The sequence below is a fragment of the Microcaecilia unicolor genome, chromosome 3 (assembly GCF_901765095.1).
Source record: "Microcaecilia unicolor chromosome 3, aMicUni1.1, whole genome shotgun sequence".
In the NCBI taxonomy this organism is placed as follows: domain Eukaryota; kingdom Metazoa; phylum Chordata; class Amphibia; order Gymnophiona; family Siphonopidae; genus Microcaecilia; species Microcaecilia unicolor.
This window is the reverse complement of record NC_044033.1, coordinates 118,938,429-118,958,037: the sequence shown is the minus strand read 5'-3', so window position 1 is coordinate 118,958,037 and position 19,609 is coordinate 118,938,429. Positions and strand designations below refer to the sequence as shown.

General features: G+C 41.1%; 1 protein-coding gene across 1 annotated transcript in view; it reads right to left on the bottom strand.

Moving 5' to 3' along the window:
* The window catches only part of LOC115464710 (synaptosomal-associated protein 25-like), a 63,988-nt gene that overhangs the window by 18,729 nt on the left and 25,650 nt on the right, over positions 1-19,609 (bottom strand). The window contains exon 4 of the mRNA XM_030195071.1: positions 6,771-6,819. Coding sequence (XP_030050931.1) covers positions 6,771-6,819 — 49 coding nt within the window. The remainder of the gene's footprint in view (positions 1-6,770; positions 6,820-19,609) is intronic.

The window sequence follows — 19,609 nt, the reverse complement described above, 5'->3', positions numbered from 1 at the left end:
AACTGATTTGTTGTAGGAAAAAATAGTTTGGGGGAAATATCAAACACAGAGTTACCGACTGTTTTTTCACATATACTTAGAATAAGATTTTGCTTCCAATAGATTTTCAGTTACTCAAAGAGATATAAAATATCATATTTTGTTGACCTACAAATTTTATATTTCAGCTACAGCTAAAATATGGTACATATTTTATGCTACAGGATATAGCACATGTAATGGAAAATTATCAAATGACCCTCAAAAGACAGTCATTGATGATCAAAAGTGGCTAATTGCAAAACTTAAGTCAGTTTTCTATAAAATTTAAATCAGCAGAAGAGAAAAAAATACAAAATCAGTCTTAGAAATAAAAGATATTAAAAATTGTTTTAGCAAGTTATTTTTAATCTTTTCTCTTTGTACTGCAGTGAGAAAAAAAAAGATCAAAGTGCTCCACAGAACTGATAGGAAGAACTATAAAACGCAAACGATAAACAAGGATATAATGGATTAATGGAGTTCGACGACATAATTCACAGTTAGAAAGACACACGTAAGTCATCACAAATAAGCTACAACAGCTTTGTCAGGGTCACTTGTTGAGTTCATACTGATGGGTCTGGAAAACTGTAAAGAAAAATGATCAGCTTTAAGGTAGCTAAGGTAGTGGAGGGGTAGCCTAATAGTTAGAGCAGTAGATTGAGAACCTGCAGAACTGGGTTCAATGCCTATCACAGCTCCATGTGACCCTGTCACTTAACCCTCCATTGCTTCAGATACAAAACCTTAGGTGCATTTTTATGAAATGGTTGCCACTTGGCAACCTGGAACTACCATCAGCCTTTCATGGCTGCCGGCGGTAGTTCTGCCTCCAGCGAGCAGCATTTCTGGTGCTGGAAATATTTTTCCAAAAATTATATTGCAGGGGGTTACCGCCAGGTTAGCAAGGGAGCCCTTACTGCCACCTCAATGGATGGTGATAAGTTCTCTTTCACCCCCGCAAGGCCATGCAGTAAGAATAATCTTACTGCATGGCCATATCTTTTTAAGGGCTTTTTACCCGCTGCAGTAAAAAGGGCCCTGGCACGTGGCAAAAACAGCCCCCGCTGCTACCACAGAGCCATTTTTACCACAGCTTTGTAAAAGGACTTCTTAGATTGTGAGCCCACTAGGAGCAGAGGAAGTGCCCGAATATAGTATGTAAACCACTTTGGTTGTACCATAGAAAGGTGGTATGTCAAATGTATTACCCTTATAATATTATTGTGGTTTTACTTTCTGAAAAAGGCAGCCTAAAGATAACTCAGTGTGAGAAATGAGTAGAGCAATAAGATAGTTATTTAATCACAGTCTGATGGAATTTGAATGAGAGTTCTCAGCTGGTACTCTGATGATCTCAGAAGACATTCTGATCTGTACAATACCCCAGAGAAGTCTTTGCAAAGTCTTCATGCAATTTCTTCTCCAGCCTGTGGGGATGTTAAATGTTTTTGAGGCATCTCCAAGGTAGAAGCTCTGTTGAACTCCTAAACTCCCCTTTAGAAATCTTTTCTATCTGGATAACATCATACGCTCTTTCTCTAGAAGAAGGCCATTGCATAATTTTAAGTCAAAAGGCAGGACCACCATCTCAACTTTCCAGTAGGGCTATTGTACATACCGAAGCAAAGAATTTTTTCAGGGGTCCTTTTACCAAGCTGCAGGAAAAAGGATACTTTTTTTGGCTCTAATGGCTTCTTTCACTTCACCTTTTAATCATGCTGGTTTCCTATTGTGCATGTATTAATATTCTAATGCTGATCTGGAATTTTTGTGAGTACTGTTAACCTACAGGTCTTGAAGTATCTAGACATCATCTGAGCACTGAGGACTATCCCTGCTCCTGCCTTTAAGGAGTATATATTTGTCTTTGGGCTTTATGACTAACCATGTGCTGCTTTGGTTAACCTAAGTATTGAGAACAAAACCCTGTGTGGATTCCAAGAGTGCTGTGGTGCAATTCATTCAAGCCCTGAAAACTATGGACGAAATAACTAACTTTCGCAAATCTCTGAAGACACATCTCTTCAACAAGGCCTACAAAGATAACCCATAGCCTTACAAACTACCTCACCAACCCATTCAGCTATTAAAGTCCACCTTCTACACTATCCTGCCTAACACCTTCCTTCTCTCTTCCCTTACTTAATGTTTGTACATTTCCAATTGTATCTGATATCCTGTACATTACCAATTGTATCCGTGAACCTGGAATGACTATGTTATAACAAAACTCTGTAAGCCACATTGAGCCTGCAAATAGGTGGGAAAATGTGGGATACAAATGCAATAAATAAATAAAATAAAATAAAACCTTGTATTCCCTTTCCTCTGTCTCAGTCCTCACAGTTTCAGCCTGTAACTTCCTCTTCTCCCAAACCCAAAAGCTTTCCAGGCCCAGCTGTTTTTAGTTAATAACTTAGTTCCAACTCCAGTTCCAAATTCCAGTCCTGTGTACTTTATTTCCAGCCTTGGCCCCAGGCTCCACATGCAGCTCCCACTCCAATGCACCCAATTTTCTTCCCCTGTGACAAGCTATCTTCTATTTGTGAGTACTGGCATGGCTATGAAACCCAAAATGTCAATTACATGCATAACTGCCCTAAATCTGGAATATTCTCTGGCAGTGTTAGCACATGCTCTCCTTCTGACTCTAGTTAAAAACGTGTTTTTATCATAAACTTTTAATTATTTTCTTAAAAAGGTATCATAAAATTTCACTAAAGCCACTATCTGCTCAAGTGAGAGGTGGCACCATCAAAAAAGATACAGCAGAATTAGAAAAGTTTCAAAGAAGAGCAACCAAAATGATAAAGGGGATGGAACTCCTCCCGTGTGAGGAAAGGCTAAAGTGATTAGGGCTCTTCAGCTTGGAAAAGAGATGGCTGAGGGGGATATGATAGAGGTTTATACAATCCTGAGTGGTGTAGAATGGGTAGAAGTGAATCGATTTTTCACTCTTTCAAAAAGTACAAAGACCAGGGGACACAATTAAATTACATGGAAATACTTTTAAAACAAATAGGAAGAAATATTTTTTCACTCAAAGAGTAGTTAAGCTTTGGAACTCACTGCCAGAGGATGCTGTAACAGCGGTTAATGTATCTAGGTTTAAAAAAGGTTTCTTATGATGTATTGGCTATGTTTGATGCTATTGCTCAGTTTTTGCTATGGTTTAGGCTGAGTGAGCTGGGTGTGACTGGTATGGTTTGAAGCTTTCTTATCTAATAGATCATACTGTGTGCGGAATAAAAACACAGTTTCATCAGATTGGCCCCCAGGATGTGGAATCCCACAGGGCTCTCCGTTGTTGCCATTGTTATTTATTGTTTATCTTAGTTCACTGAATGAACTTGTTTCTAATAAGGATGTTTCTATCTTATCTTACGCAGATGACATCTTCTTGTTAATTCCGGTACTAGAAAATTTTGATGATACTTTATTGTCTTTAAAAAATTATATTTCAATGATTGATATTTGGACTGGTAGAAAATTTTTTAAACTGAATAAACGGAAAATGAGACTGCTGTGGTTTGGAAACCATGATACCGTTCCAAACCAGTGGAGGAGTGGCTAGTGGTTGGGGTGGTGGACTTTGGTCCTGAGAAACTGAGTTTGATTCCCACTTCAGGCACAGGCAGCTCCTTGTGACTCTGGGCAAGTCACTTAACCCTCCATTGCCCCAGGTACAAATAAGTACCTATATACAATATGTAAGCCGCATTGAGCCTGCCATGAGTGGGAAAGCGCAGGGTACAAATGTAACAAAAATAAAACAGGAATTTACCCTTATTTCAGGAGAAACTCAAAAAATTGAAAATAGGTATAGGGCTTTGGGTATAATTCTAGGACTAGGTTGACCTTTGAGCACCAAATAAACAAATTAGTGAGGATTTTTTTTTAATTGAGGCAACTGTTCAGAGTTTTAGGATTATAACTCAGTCTACTTTATTACCGCAGATGGATTACTATAATTTGTTATATCAAAGTCTGTCAATGAAATTACTCAAGAGGTTGCAGTTATTGGCAGAATTCTGTGGCTAGATTGATATTTAAGAAAAGGTAAGATTTTGATAGTTTCTCCTGCTTTGGAATGTCTTCTTTGGCTTCCAGTTGGTAAGCCGATTAAATTCAAATTAGCATGTCTGTTTTTCACATCTCTTCATGGTCCAGGTCCTGAACAATTGATCAATATGCTTTTTATACCAAATTATAGTTCCAGCCTCTTTTTATATCATATGTGTTTGGGTTATCTATCGACCAAAAATCTTCATTGTAAGACTCATTTTGAAAGTACTTTTTCATATCAAGGGACAAAAGTTTGGAATGATCTTCCTAAACAGCTGAGACAGATTTCTTCCTATCATCTGTTTCATAAGTCTTTAAAAGCTTATCTATATACTATATAATTACTGGCATTTTGTTTATATTGAAATGTTTATGCTATGTATGATATGTTAGCTCCCTTGCTGTTCTTTTTATTTATTCCACTGTGAATCCTATGGGAAACTGAGTAGAATATAAGAAATGGAATAGAATAGAATTTTGTAATTGTAGGCAAAGAGAGCCATTGACTGAGAGAGAAAGGAAACAGTGGCAAAGGTAAAGGGAAGAGGGTCCCTCAGCCAGTGAGATTCCTAATGCAAACAGGACTTGTCCTCTGCATAAGACTGGTTGAAAACGTTGCAGAGACAAGGAAAAAATTGTATAAACTATTGGGGATTGTTTTAGCTGGGATGAAGCCAGCTCAGTTTAGTTTGAACATACTGTACGAGTCTTTTCTTCTGTTAACTGAAGAGCCCTGAGAGAAGTAGACTCTGCCAAAAGCAGATGGTTGTCAGTTTATTAAATGGGCAACAGCCTGGGTTCCAAACCCTTACTCATCTTCATAGAATAAACCCCAATAACCTTCATTTGTTATTTTTAACTCCAAGACTGATGCCTATGTCAGTTATCAAAGGTTTTCTCCTTTGTAATTCAAATATATCACGAAGGAGCCCTTTTACTAAAGGGCGTTAAGTCCTCTAACGCATGGTTAGTGCACACTAAAAGACCACTGCAGAATGCATTAAAGCGTTTTGCGGTAATTTGCCTCTTTCTACATGCTAACCAGCATGTTACCTGTTTATTCCAAATAATTTTAGGAGGTGGCATGTCATGGGCCGAAAGTGGGCATTCCTGTGGTATCCAACTAGTGTGTTATGATTAGTGCACGCTCACTAGATAATGCAGAGTTAATGAAGCACTTACTGCCTCCTATTTAGGAAGCACCAAGGGCCCCTTTTACCAAGCTGTGGCAAAAGGGGGCGAGTGCGGGCATCAGCGTGTGTTTTACATGCGCGTCGTAAAAGGGAAGTCTTGACTTCCTGCAAGAAATGGCCGTGCGTCAAGTAAAGCACATGCCGTGCGGCCATTTCGGGGGGAGCCCTTACCGCCACCCACTGAGGTGGCAGTAAGGGCTCCTGCATTAACCCAGCAGTAACCGGGCAGCACGTGGTACTGCCCAATTACCGCCGGGTACACTCCAGTGCTACAAAAATAAATAAATTTTTGTAGCACCGGAAATGACGATGCGCTAGGGGTGGGAAGTACCGCTGGGCTGCTGCGGTAGCCCGGTGGTACTTCCTGTGTAGCGAGCAGTAAGCCCGTGTGGTGCTTACTGCCGCTTAGTAAAAGGACCCCTAAGTGCTCCAGCATTAATTGGACCTTCCTCCTCACCGGACCATCTGTTATAAGTTCCCCCCTTTGCTCTGTCCCTCTCTCCTCTGTACGTTCTCAGATATTTAGCGTGATCGGTCCTTTTCTTTGGAAAACACTCCCCCTAGTCCTTTGATTGGAACCTACTCTTCCCACCTTCAAGGCCTATTAAGGCCTATCTGTCTGCTATAGCTTTAGACTCCTGCTATACTTCACCGACTGCTGGCTCGATTGAGGCCACATAATGACATCTCTCTTGCTTAACTTGCTGTTCTCTGTTACTGCTTAAGCTCTCAGTTTTATGTTTTGTCCTTGTTTCTTGCTTTCCTGTTCCCATTGTAGTTCCTCTTCACTATCTGTCATTAGTTTTATTGACTTTGCATTGTAAACCGCTTTGATGGATCTCCCTTAGGCCGAATATCAAGTATTAATAAACTTGGAACTTGGACTTAGAACTAATGACATTAGTGCATGATCTACATTAAAACATTTTTACAAATCCCCCCATAACTGCCGTGGTAAATCTAGGTATAGCATGTAGGCAAGTCCCATGTTAAAATGTGGTAAGCCTAGATTTCATCGTGCTTTAGTAAAAAAAGGCACCTAAATAACTAATATATTTCATTGCAGAATTCCTATAAAGTCACATAATAGATAATATGTTTATGTTTCCCAATACTTCTTTCTTGAAGCCCCCCTTCCCATCTTTTCCTTTTGTTTCCTGTGTGCTACCATCAAATGCGTACTTACACAGCCAGCAAAAAGTAATGAATACTTTCCTACAATTGAACATCAAAGATTTATTCCATATTTTGCGAGTATATTTAGTTGCAGAATTCCAATAAAGCCACAGAGAGAAATACAATATTTTCCCACTTTCCCATTCCTTCTAGTGTAATCCATCAAAATTTCATAGGCATTCAGTTGTTCTTGAAGGCCCTCTTCCCATCTCATCTCTCCCTTCCCACCTGCAACCACCAAAGAGTAACAACTGACCATCAAAAATTAATTTACATTTTATTTTTTTCCTTCCTGAAACAGTCTGAACTTACCTCCTTGCTCATCCAACATAACCAAAGTCTTGATACCGGCATCTTTACTCTAAATCCCAATAACGGTAGCAAAGATAGAAAAGAGACAAAGAGAAATCAGTGAAGGAGCAATCAGTCCAAGGTACAGAAAATGCAGAAGAATCAAAGAAAAACAGGTGTGCAACAAGATCATGGGACGCCTATGTAACCAGACAGTAGAGCAAAACAAGTTTTCAAAAGATTAGACTTAAATATACGCAGATACACTTACAAGAACACTGCAGACATGAAAATACAAGATCTCCATTTATAAAACATCTTTTTCTTAATTGATTTATTTATTCTCACTTGAAATATGTTATATTATGAGAACCATCTAACATGCATGGGCTTTTCCCACAGAAAGGTTTGAGTAACCCAAAATTACAATTACTGTAAGGGCTTTTCCCCAAGAAAACGTCCCAGTTCGCATTTTATTTGAAGGTTACAAGGGATGACGCAATACCAACAACACTATTATAGCAGCAAAATTGTGTAATGCTATCCAGGAGATGCCAATATGAAAACATCACATACTTTTCAGTGGTTCTCAACCCAGTGCTCGGGCAGGCCCAGCCAGCTAGGTTTTCAGGATATTCACAATGAATATGCATGAGGTAGATTTGCATAAAAGGAGATAGTGCAAGTAAATCTATCTCATGCATATTCATTGTGGATATCCTGAAACCTGACTGGCTGGGTGTGCTCCGAGGACTGATTTGAGAACCATTGTTCTAGATATGTCTAAAAAAATTGATTGATATTTAAGATAGTAGAAGCAACTGAAAGCAAATATTGGGCAAAGAATAATTCTATTAATGGAAATCCTTAGTTTACAATTGTGAAGGACCTAATTTAAAATTATGTGATGCATTGATTTAATCTGAGCTTTTAAAATGAATGGCTTTCTGAATACTCTCAAGCAACCAATATTTTCCATATGCAGTATCATTATCACATTATGACCTTTACTCTTCTACTAATTTATTTTTCAATGGATTTAATTTTAGCATGTTTTGTGTTGCAAGTCACAGAACACAAAATGCAAGGTATCTCTTAAGACAGAAGCAATGATGAATATTAACAATGCCTAATGAATTTATTTGGTCAAAATAAATACAGGTTTGTATTTCTACCGAATATTGGTAAGAATCCAAGTTATTTTGTGATTATAAATCTGCAAATCTCATGTATTGATTTCTTGAATTTTAGCTGCACGGGTTTCACAGACTAGCTGAAACTGAATGACTGTTGTACTGCTCTTGTTAAGATATAGAAGTCAATATTCAAAAAGCACATATGTTTGGAGCTGCACTGAATGATTAAGTGCTTTAAAAAAATTAGCACAATTATATATATAATACTATTTTTTTTACTAAAGTGTGCTAACAGATTTAGCACGCTAATGATTAGTGTATGCTAAATGATATGATGTCCATAGGAATGTAATGGGCTTCTTATAATTTAGCACATGCTAATCATTAGCATGCACTAAATCCATTAGCGCACCTTGGTAAAAGGACCCCATAGTATGGTAACCCTCTTTCCCCCTCCCCACACCCATATTCAGCCCCAGGATGTCAGGACCATGTCTAGGCACCTGCACTGAATATCCAGGTCAGTTGCAGACTCATAAGCTATATGAGTTTTGGCCAGAAACATCAGGCTACCAGGCTGTGGCCCAATGCTCCCAGGCTGCATTGCACAGGTGTCAGCATTGGACCCCTCAATCCGAATTCCCCTTCAGGGTGTCCCCCTCACAAGACCTCTGGCTTCCAAAATGACCCCAAACTGATTAGCCCCTCTAGTTTTGGCTTCAGGTGGAAGTGCCCCCCAGGTAACAACTTCCCCAACCCCTCCTTCCACCCTCTTCAATGCCCCCTGAGCCTACTTTAATGGAATCAACAGTGATTAGTGCTGTGGGCAGGAGTGGTGTCCATGTTCTCCTGCCCTCACCGGTGCCCAAATCTAAAATAGCACTGGTGACACCTAGTGGGAGTCTTGCAGTATAACTGCTTGGGGTCATGCTTCCGTATAATATTCAACTGGTGGCAGCACCATAGAGTGATCACAATGATCTCTGTTTTATATTCTTTTTCTTTTAAATCATAATATCATTTGCTCTTTCAGCCACCACTGCATATTGTCCAGAGGATTGCAATATATTGTTCATAATGACACCTAGAACCTTTTTTTGGTAGTGACTTCTAATGTGAAACTTAACATCGTGTGCTATAATTTGGGTTATTCTTCCCTATGCATATCACTTTCCAGTTGCCCATATTAAATTTCAAGTGCCATCTGAATGTCTAGTCTAGCAAGGTCCTTCTGCAGTTTCTCACAATCCAATTGTGATTCAGCAGTTTTCCCACTTCCAGATCAGTTATAAATTTGTTTAAAAGGCACTGGTCTCAGTACAGATCTCTGGAATACTCCCCTATTAGCATTTGTCAATTGAAAAAATTATCCAATTAACCATACTCTGTTTTCTATCTTTTAACCAGTTCCCGTCCCATAACAGAACATTTTCTCCTAGCGCATGGCTTTTTAGTTTCTTCAGGAGTTTCTCATGAGATGCTTTCCAACAGTGTGATAAAATCCAGATACAGCATGTCAACCATATCATCCTTGAGATAGATATTCAGCTGGTGGCACTCAGTGTTTTGCTGACCGCTGACGGCTTTATGCCCAGACATTCATTGCCAGGCTATGTCCAGCCTCCAATACTGAATATCCAGTCAAATGCAGCTAGCTAAAACTTAGCCAGTTAAATGTGATACTCATTACTTAACTGGCTAGGAAAAACTAAATAAAGATAGGACTGTAAAAAATTACTTCAAAACCACGATTGGCCCGGATTACAAAGATGCCAAAAAGCTCTTCTTTTTTGTACACAAATTAATGGATACCACTGTGCTTACCACAGCAGGTGAAGGCACTCCTCCAGCCGCAGATTTAGCCAAATTTTTCCACGACAAAATCATCAAGCTGCAGAGCTCCCTTCCATTGAACAATCCCAGCATCAGTGATTTTATTAGTGGCTTGGATCCGGGGTCTGCCGAGCAACCAGTAGACCGTCCAGCTTTTCACCCCTATCTGTAGATTCTGTCAAGCTTGAGCTCCGTAGATTTGTCAGGAAGTATTGCAGGCTGGACGTGTGCCCCAATTATTTACTCCAATGCGCCCCTGCCTGTTTCCTAGATGACCTAACGCAGCATCTCAACTATATGCTAAGCAATGGCAAGTTCCCTGTAAATTATGGCAACATCTTACTAACCCCAGTGCCCAAAGATACCAAGAAAAAGAGTAGTGATCTGTCCAACTACCGGCCATAGCTTCCATCCCCCTTTTCATGAAACTCATGGAGAGCTTAGTGAATAAACAACTTAGTGAGCACTTGGACAAGTTCAATATTCTGCATTCCACGCAATCGGGTTTCCGGCCGCTCCACAGTACTGAGACTGTCCTCGTCACTCTTCTGTCCAACTTCAGGAGGGAAATATCAGTAGGGAAAAGTATTTTGCTCTTACAGTTTGACATGTCTAGTGCCTTCGACATGGTGCACCATGGCATCCTGCTGCGGCTCCTAGATTATTTCAGTGCCTGTGGAAACGTAGTGGCCTGGATGAGTGGCTTTCTTAAGTCAAGTACTTACCAAGTACATGCCAACTCTACCTCATCACCTCACTGGAAAGCAGACTGTGGAGTGCCAGAGGGTTCCCCACTATCACCATCCCTCTTCAACATGATGTTGATTCCCTTAGCAGCGGCTCTTTCCAAACTGGGACTAAATCCATTTATCTATGCAGATGACATCACTATCTTCATCCCTTTTGAGAAAGACCCAAATGAAATAACTAGTAAGATCTGACAAGGCTTTAGCACCATGCTAGACGGGGCCAACTCGTTTTGATTCAAAATCAACGCCGAGAAAACACTTTGCTTGATCCTCTCCTCTCGCTTTAACAAACTTAGGCCTCCTACACTAATCACTCCTGAGCTCGTCCTGCCTATTTCGGAGTCCCTAAAAATCTTGGGAGTCATAATTGATAGACCTTTGACACTGGAGCAGCATGTGAACTCTGTGGTCAAGCAAATGTTCTTCTCCCTTTGGAAGCTTAAGCGTATCCAGCCTTATTTCCCTAGAGAGATTTTCCGCAGCCTAGTTCAGTCCCTAGTTATAAGTCATCTCGATTACTGCAACAGTATCTACGGGGGATGCACATCCATTTTACTAAAAAAACTGCAAACTGCTCAGAACACGGCAGCTGGACTCATCTTCGGTAAATCGAGATTTGAAAGTTCAAGCCCACTACGTGAGAGGTTGCACTGGCTTCCTGTGAAGGACCGTATTGTTTTCAAGATCTGCGCATTGGTGCACAAAATCATCTATGGAGATGCTCCTGCTTACATGGACGCTCTCATTAACTTGCCACCCAGGAACTCCTGCAAGTCAGCTCGCTCATATCTCAACCTCCACTATCCAGCTTTCAGTGGCCTAAAGTATAAGACTGTGTATGATTCCTCTTTTTCTTATCTTAGCACTCAATTCTGGAATGGGCTGCCCCAAGTGGTCAAATTCACCACTGATCACCCGACCTTTAAGAAGCGGCTCAAGACCTTCCTTTTCGGTAGAGCATATGCCGTGAGCCCTCCTGGTGCCTCATCCTTCTGAACCTCGGCTGCCACAGCGACAACTTGTCACCTTCCCCTCTCTCCCGCTCCCTCCTGCTGTTCCTCTTTCCCTATTATGCCTCTAATTACTGTATTTTGTAATATTGTTATTTAATAGACTATTGTACGCCACATTGAGCCTGCCCGTGGGTGGGAATAATGTGGGATATAAATGCCATAAATAAATAAATAAATGCAGCGTGCCTATTTCACTTCCAGAACACCCAGAAAATAGCTGGTTTTGGCTTGGGTGCTAATCGGGCATTCTTAAAAGCACTATCTAGTTAAGTGCCTCTGAACATGCCCAGTTAGCCCAGGATAGGTGATTTAAATTTCCAGGAACCATTTTGAATATCTGCCCCCTTATGTTTATTAACACTCTCAAAAAGTGTAGCTGAGTATTGATGCAAGTTTGCTAAATCTAGGTTGTCTTTGTCCCATTAAAACATAACTATTTTATATGTACAGTAATTTTGTTCTTTGTGACACAATACTCTTCTTGAAATTGCCAACAAGATTCAAAATCTCTCTACATTATATATAACCATTAAATTTATGTGGAGTACAATCTTCATGGGGGGGAGGGAAGCCTCAGAATCCTACCCTTTCTTCTTTAAGGGACTCTTTTACCAAACCACACGCGATTCTCGCAAGGCAATGCCAACGAAGCTCATTCAAATCACTTTTACTAAGCTGCGGTAAGCACTAGAGTACACTTACTGCAGCTTAAAAGGGCTTACCGTGGGAGGTCCTGTGCTAAGTCTGGGATTAGTGCATGCAAACTTCACACTATTGGCAATATTAGCACATGGCCATTAATTAAAAAAATGTGAAATCGGCCATTTTACTGCTGTGGTAGAACGTGGCCTTAGTGGATGGGTCAAAGGCGCGCTAAGGCCACTTTTTTCCGCAATTTTGTAAAAGGACCTTTAAGTGAATTGTGTATTAAAGTGATAGACTACCATTTAGCTCCAAACTAACTTATGTATGCACTCAGCATGTAAACATACAGCGTGAGGCAAAAAAATTAACCCCCTAGACTTTTTTGCTGGTTCCTCAGCAACTGCTTCTTTGAATTTCAATGAGAAATTTTACATACTTATTTAGTCATCATACTTACATATTACTATTAAACAACATTTAATTATCTTAAGCTATGTTGATTTTACTAACATTTTAACATTACTACTTTGTGACTTTTGAACATTAAAAATGTTTGAGCTAAAACACAGTAAAATAACGTCATTCAAACAATACAATTACAGTGGTGGAAATAAGTATTTGATCCCTTGCTGATTTTGTAAGTTTGCCCACTGACAAAGACATGAGCAGCCCATAATTGAAGGGTAGGTTATTGGTAACAGTGAGAGATAGCACATCACAAATTAAATCCGGAAAATCACATTGTGGAAAGTATATGAATTTATTTGCATTCTGCAGAGGGAAATAAGTATTTGATCCCCCACCAACCAGTAAGAGATCTGGCCCCTACAGACCAGGTAGATGCTCCAAATCAACTCGTTACCTGCATGACAGACAGCTGTCGGCAATGGTCACCTGTATGAAAGACACCTGTCCACAGACTCAGTGAATCAGTCAGACTCTAACCTCTACAAAATGGCCAAGAGCAAGGAGCTGTCTAAGGATGTCAGGGACAAGATCATACACCTGCACAAGGCTGGAATGGGCTACAAAACCATCAGTAAGACGCTGGGCGAGAAGGAGACAACTGTTGGTGCCATAGTAAGAAAATGGAAGAAGTACAAAATGACTGTCAATCGACAAAGATCTGGGGCTCCACGCAAAATCTCACCTCGTGGGGTATCCTTGATCATGAGGAAGGTTAGAAATCAGCCTACAACTACAAGGGGGGAACTTGTCAATGATCTCAAGGCAGCTGGGACCACTGTCACCACGAAAACCATTGGTAACACATTACGACATAACGGATTGCAATCCTGCAGTGCCCGCAAGGTCCCCCTGCTCCGGAAGGCACATGTGACGGCCCGTCTGAAGTTTGCCAGTGAACACCTGGATGATGCCGAGAGTGATTGGGAGAAGGTGCTGTGGTCAGATGAGACAAAAATTGAGCTCTTTGGCATGAACTCAACTCGCCGTGTTTGGAGGAAGAGAAATGCTGCCTATGACCCAAAGAACACCGTCCCCACTGTCAAGCATGGAGGTGGAAATGTTATGTTTTGGGGGTGTTTCTCTGCTAAGGGCACAGGACTACTTCACCGCATCAATGGGAGAATGGATGGGGCCATGTACCGTACAATTCTGAGTGACAACCTCCTTCCCTCCGCCAGGGCCTTAAAAATGGGTCGTGGCTGGGTCTTCCAGCACGACAATGACCCAAAACATACAGCCAAGGCAACAAAGGAGTGGCTCAGGAAGAAGCACATTAGGGTCATGGAGTGGCCTAGCCAGTCACCAGACCTTAATCCCATTGAAAACTTATGGAGGGAGCTGAAGCTGCGAGTTGCCAAGCGACAGCCCAGAACTCTTAATGATTTAGAGATGATCTGCAAAGAGGAGTGGACCAAAATTCCTCCTGACATGTGTGCAAACCTCATCATCAACTACAGAAGACGTCTGACCGCTGTACTTGCCAACAAGGGTTTTGCCACCAAGTATTAGGTCTTGTTTGCCAGAGGGATTAAATACTTATTTCCCTCTGCAGAATGCAAATAAATTCATATACTTTCCACAATGTGATTTTCCGGATTTAATTTGTGATGTGCTATCTCTCACTGTTACCAATAACCTACCCTTCAATTATGGGCTGCTCATGTCTTTGTCAGTGGGCAAACTTACAAAATCAGCAAGGGATCAAATACTTATTTCCACCACTGTAACAATGTGTCAGAATTTCACAGTCTCTGTGAATGCTCAGTGTCCACTCCCAGCTTTAACACAGGCCTTCATTTTGGGAAGTTCTTAACATCCTTGTTGATCGGTCCCTGTGGCGGGTCATCCCAGATCATCTATAGCGCTTCCTTGAGTTTTGCGATTGTTTGCAGCTTTGGGTGGAGCTTGTGATAGGCCTCCAATATTGCTCCCCAGACAAAAGTCTATGTCACTTGTGACAAGGCTACATCCCAGATGGATAGAATGAAGCATCAAAACCCTAAACTACAGCTACCAGAAGTCATTGCAGGAGGGAAGGTAGAGGGTGATCACGAAAGAATGGAATGCATTTCCAGTCCCAGCAGGGGGAGCCCTGGGGATAGGCAAGCTGGCCATATACCGCCTCCACCCACAAGAGGGAGGAAAAATGAAGGAGCTCAGTTCCCCTGGACGCGCAATCAGTATATCATGCAGCCCACCTGAAATAGAGAGGGGTGGGGTGAGAAGCAGGAGGAGGATTGGATGGATTGTATGGAAGAGGGGGTTAATCAGGCTGGGCAGGAGGAAGAAACCTCAATGGAATGGGAGCTGGAGAGCACTGAGGAGCGCAGCACCTGAAGGTTTGCAAATCTACATTGTTTTGGAATTTATTTTGATTTAAACCCTGTTTAAAATAGAGAAGCCTGTTTTCTTTTGTGGGACCTATTTGCTTTGGGGAAACCCTGAATGTTGGAAAGTTTGCTGGAGAATTACAAACCTGTTTCCCAAACTGAAACCTGATTATTTTGAGAAACTCTGTTGAATTTGAAAGGCTTGTTTATGAAGGAGGACTGCCTGGTGGGAAGGAGGGGAAATCCTGCTTGAGGGCAAGTACTGTTTGTTTGCTACTGACTTTGACAAAAAGGAGGGATTTCAAAAGGACTATTGCATCCCCCTCAGGGAAGGGGGCAGAGACTTTGTGTTTAGTGGGCTGGTGTACTAAGCAAAGCAGAACAGCCCTGTCTGAGAAGCCCTAACCCAGGGCTCTGGAGTGAAGTTCTGGTCATTAACCTGGAAAATAAAGGAACGTTTTGAAGTGTCCACTGGTGGCAGTTTGTGAAGATCTTGCTATTTGCGGGAGGCGGCTTCCTCCCCCATACCGGAGCAGCGGGCCCGTTTACACACTGTCATGTCACTAACAGTAAGCTGGTACCCTGCATTGTCTTGTCAGTATCAATGTCAGTCCTGGGTCATGGAAAAAAGCATTTTCTCAAACAAAATTAGATTTAATGCATCAAGAGAATGCAATTTATGTGTAATTTTGTACAGAAGACATGCTCAATTAATCATGCATATCTAATTGGATTTATGCCCATGTTATTAGATCAGAACAACGCAGCAGTTAGCTAATAAACCCTTTTCTCTGTTTCAACCTGGTGAGTTTCCCTTGCAACTATGTTAGAAGACAAATGTAAGGGGACCTGGTAATAGCAATTTTACAGAGAAGAAGACTGGTCATATCTGTTTGGTTTCAGGTTTTCTACGCAAGTAAAGGAGGGCTCAGTTGTTCAATGGTAGCTCTGATGCCATTTCCTTTGCCTAGGCAGTAGTCATCAGGTAGTGAAGAACTGAACTCTGTGTTTACATTCTTGAAAACCATTTCTGGTACAGGTAGATCTCTTACATTTTCTTTTGTGACCAAAGCAAAGAATTCATTCAATCTCTCTGCAATGGCCTTGTCCTCCCTGAGTGCCCCTTTTGTTCTTTTATGATCTAATTGTCCCACAGATTCCCTCACAGGCTTTCTGCTTCTGATATACCTGAAAAAGGTGCTACTATGAGCTTTTGCCTCTGTGGCAAGTTTTATTTTATATTCTCTTTTAGCCTTCTTTATCAATGCTTTGCATCTAGCTTGACAGTGTTTTTGCTGATTCTTGTTTTCTTCATTCAGACCCTTTTTCCATTCTTTGAAGGATGTTCTTTTGGCTCTAATAGCCTCTTTCACTTCACCTATTAATCACGCTGGCTGTCGTTTGCTCTTCTTTCCACATTTGTTAATACGTGGAATACATCTGGTCTGGGCTTCCACAATGGTATTTTTAAACAATGAACAGGAAAACACAGAACTGTCCTCCGCAAGAGTGACAAGCAACAGGCACAGAGAAGGTGACAGATGACAATGGACAAGTCCTGAAGGTGTGATTGTCTGTTTTATTGATTGGCAGAATCGAGATTCAACACGAATCATGTTTCTGCCTCAGGGCTTTCATGAGGAGTCTTGTGATACCGCCGTGGATTCACTGTTAATGGAAGACACAGTCAGAAAATACAAAGAATGACAGGGAAACTCTATCAGATTCAAGGAAAAAAACAAACAGTAAATAGTGGCAAACAAAGCAAACAGATATCAGCAAAACTGCTCGTATACTGGTTAGCTAAGCAGCATTTGTTGATGGATGGTACTTAGCTAACCAGTGTATGAGCAGTTTCGCTGATATCTGTTTGCTTTATTTGCAAGTATTTAGCATTTGTTTTTTTCCTTGAATCTGAGACAGTGTTTCCCTGGCATTCAGTGTGTTTTCTGATTGTGATTTCCATTTAACAGTGAAACCGTGGCAGTATCACAAGACTCTTCATGAAGGCCCTGTGGCTGAAACACGATTCGTGTTGAGTCTCGATTCTGCCAATCAATTAAACTGCCAATCACACCTTCAGGAATTGTCCATTTTTCAACAACGTCCATATAAGATTTAAAGTCCTAACCTTGACAGCTGATCATTTTAGCTTCTTTTTAGCCATTCTCCTCGTTTTGTCTTAGTTGCCCTTTAGAAAATTACATGCTGCTACAGTAGATTTCCTTAGTGACTTCACTCCAGATATCAGCTTAAATTTGATTATGTTATGATCATTGTTGCCCAGCGGATCCAACATAGTTACCTCTCATACCATGCCCTGCATTCCACTAAGGACTAAATCTAAAATAGCTCCCCCTCTTGTCAGTTCTTGGTCCAGTTGCTACAAGAAGCAGTCATTTATTATATCTAAGAATTTTACCTCCCTGGTACCCCTGATCTAGCATTTATCCAGTCAATATTGGGGTAACTGAAATCACCCATTATTATAATGTTGCCCAATTTGTCAGCTTTCCTAATTTCTGTAAACATTTCTTCATCTGTCTGTTTGTTCCATCCTTGCAGATGGTAGTACAGCCCTATCAGTATACTCCTTCCTTCACACATGGAATTTCTACCTACAAGGATTCCACGCTGCTATCTTTTTCATGTAGAATATTTATTTTGTTTGACTCAATTCCTTCTCACATATAGTGCAACCCTCCCTCCAATTTGATTCACTCTATCATTGTGATATAATTTGTACTCTGATAACACAGTGTCCCATTGATTGTTCTCCTTCCACCAGGTCTCTGAGATGCCTATTATATCTACCTCTTTCTTTAGTGCTAAATAGTCAATTCTCCCATCTTATTTTTTAGGTTTAACTCTGTTAGAGGAATACCAACTTGATCTAGCAGAATTGAATGCATGATGCTAGCCAATTAGCTAGTGTATGTTACAATTATAGGGTCAGATGATGAAAGGCCTGACCATATCACCCCTAGAGCTGGAAAAACAAATGAGGTCTTTTTGAACTTAGGACAAAGATCTTTTGGCAGAGATACAGGAGCATAGAGTTCTACAGAAAGGAACCAAGATATCAAGAGGCAGAGTGATGAGATATAACAAGATGGAGGTAGAAGAAGCAGATTATGAGAGGGGATTTAGGGGCTAGTAAGACTGGATAAGCAGAGCAGGAGATCCCAATAGAAAAACATGGTGGACCATAGTGAGAGAATTTAAAATTTAATGCAGGCAGCAATTGGGAGCCACTGGAAGGAGACAAGCAATGGGCTAATGTGATCAAAACAGTGAGTGCCAATTAAGAACTTGACTGAAACTGTGCTGGTCGCATTGCATGGGACAGCCTTTGCTATATATATGTGTGATGAATTTCAGGTCTGCACATTTGACTTATGTAAAATGGACCAGGTCCCTGTATTTCTGTGGTCCTCAATGATTGGCCTTTATAAGCACCTGTGCTGCTCTCAGTACTTCCAGCTTGTTGTTGATGCCTGCTTCTGGGCATGCTGGGAGGAGCAGGTTTGCCCCCCTCCCCCAGTGATCTCTGAAGAGAAAAGTAGATATAGCAACTGGCTCTCCGAGCTGTCCCTTAAATAATAATCCAGTGTGTAGAGAGCCTGAACTGAGGCTGCACACAGCTGCTTATTTTCCTCTCAGACATTGAAAGCCATAGAGGTATTTTACCTGTTGATTGTTAGCTATTGACTGTTAGAAGCTGACTGCTGTGTGCTGATGCTGGCCTGTGAGTACCTCATTTATCAGTCATTGACAGTTCTCCTCTCTGGGAAAGGATTAAGTTACAGACATAGACTCATTCTGTATGGGCAGAATCCAAATCCAGCTTATTTCTATTACACATTGTTCATTTGATTCATTCATTTGTCATCAATTACATTAAATGTGAATTTGGATGAAGGATTGTAGACTCCCTTATTTGGTAGAAAATAGCTTCAGTACAGTCATAGGTTTAACTATCTGTACATACTTGGTAAGACCACCTTGTAGAGGCCAGAAACAGAAGCCTCGGTAGCTCATAAACTGAGTCCCAAGAAGAGAGAGGTAGAAACCATGATACAGAGACTTACAATAGTCAAGTCTGGAACTTACAAGGGTGAGGACCAAGGATGTATTAATTTATTTCAATGAATTGCTATACCACTTTCAATTGTAGATATCAAGGCGATTCACAATAATAAAAAAAAGAAAAAAGAACGTTATCATCCAGCCAGACCAGTCCAAACAAATGGACTGGTATAATACCACTGGTATAATAGCAAGTGCAGCCTGGAACTATTCAACATTTCTCTACCTCCAGCAGATGGTGCAAGTTGCACAGGTGCAGCTGCTTTTTTATTTTGCCCTGGCCTGACTCTCTGAGACTGAGGCCACAGCTGGTGCTCTGGTGGTTGAGTCCTAGTTGAACTAGATTGTGTCCACCTCCCAGTTGAGCTGGGGCAATTTAGCTTGTTGGACCAGGAGTCCTTGCCTATGGGCTGGTGATCCTTGACTGATGGCATAGTCCCTGTGGACCCCTTGCCAGCTGGGGTTAGGCCCACCCCCCATTCCTCTCTCTCTCTCTCTTCCAGAGCCTCTTACAAAAAAAAATTGACTAGAAACAGCTGCATGCAGTTTGCTGAAGCTGAACAAAGCTGTTTAAAATCAAAACAACACAAAACAAGG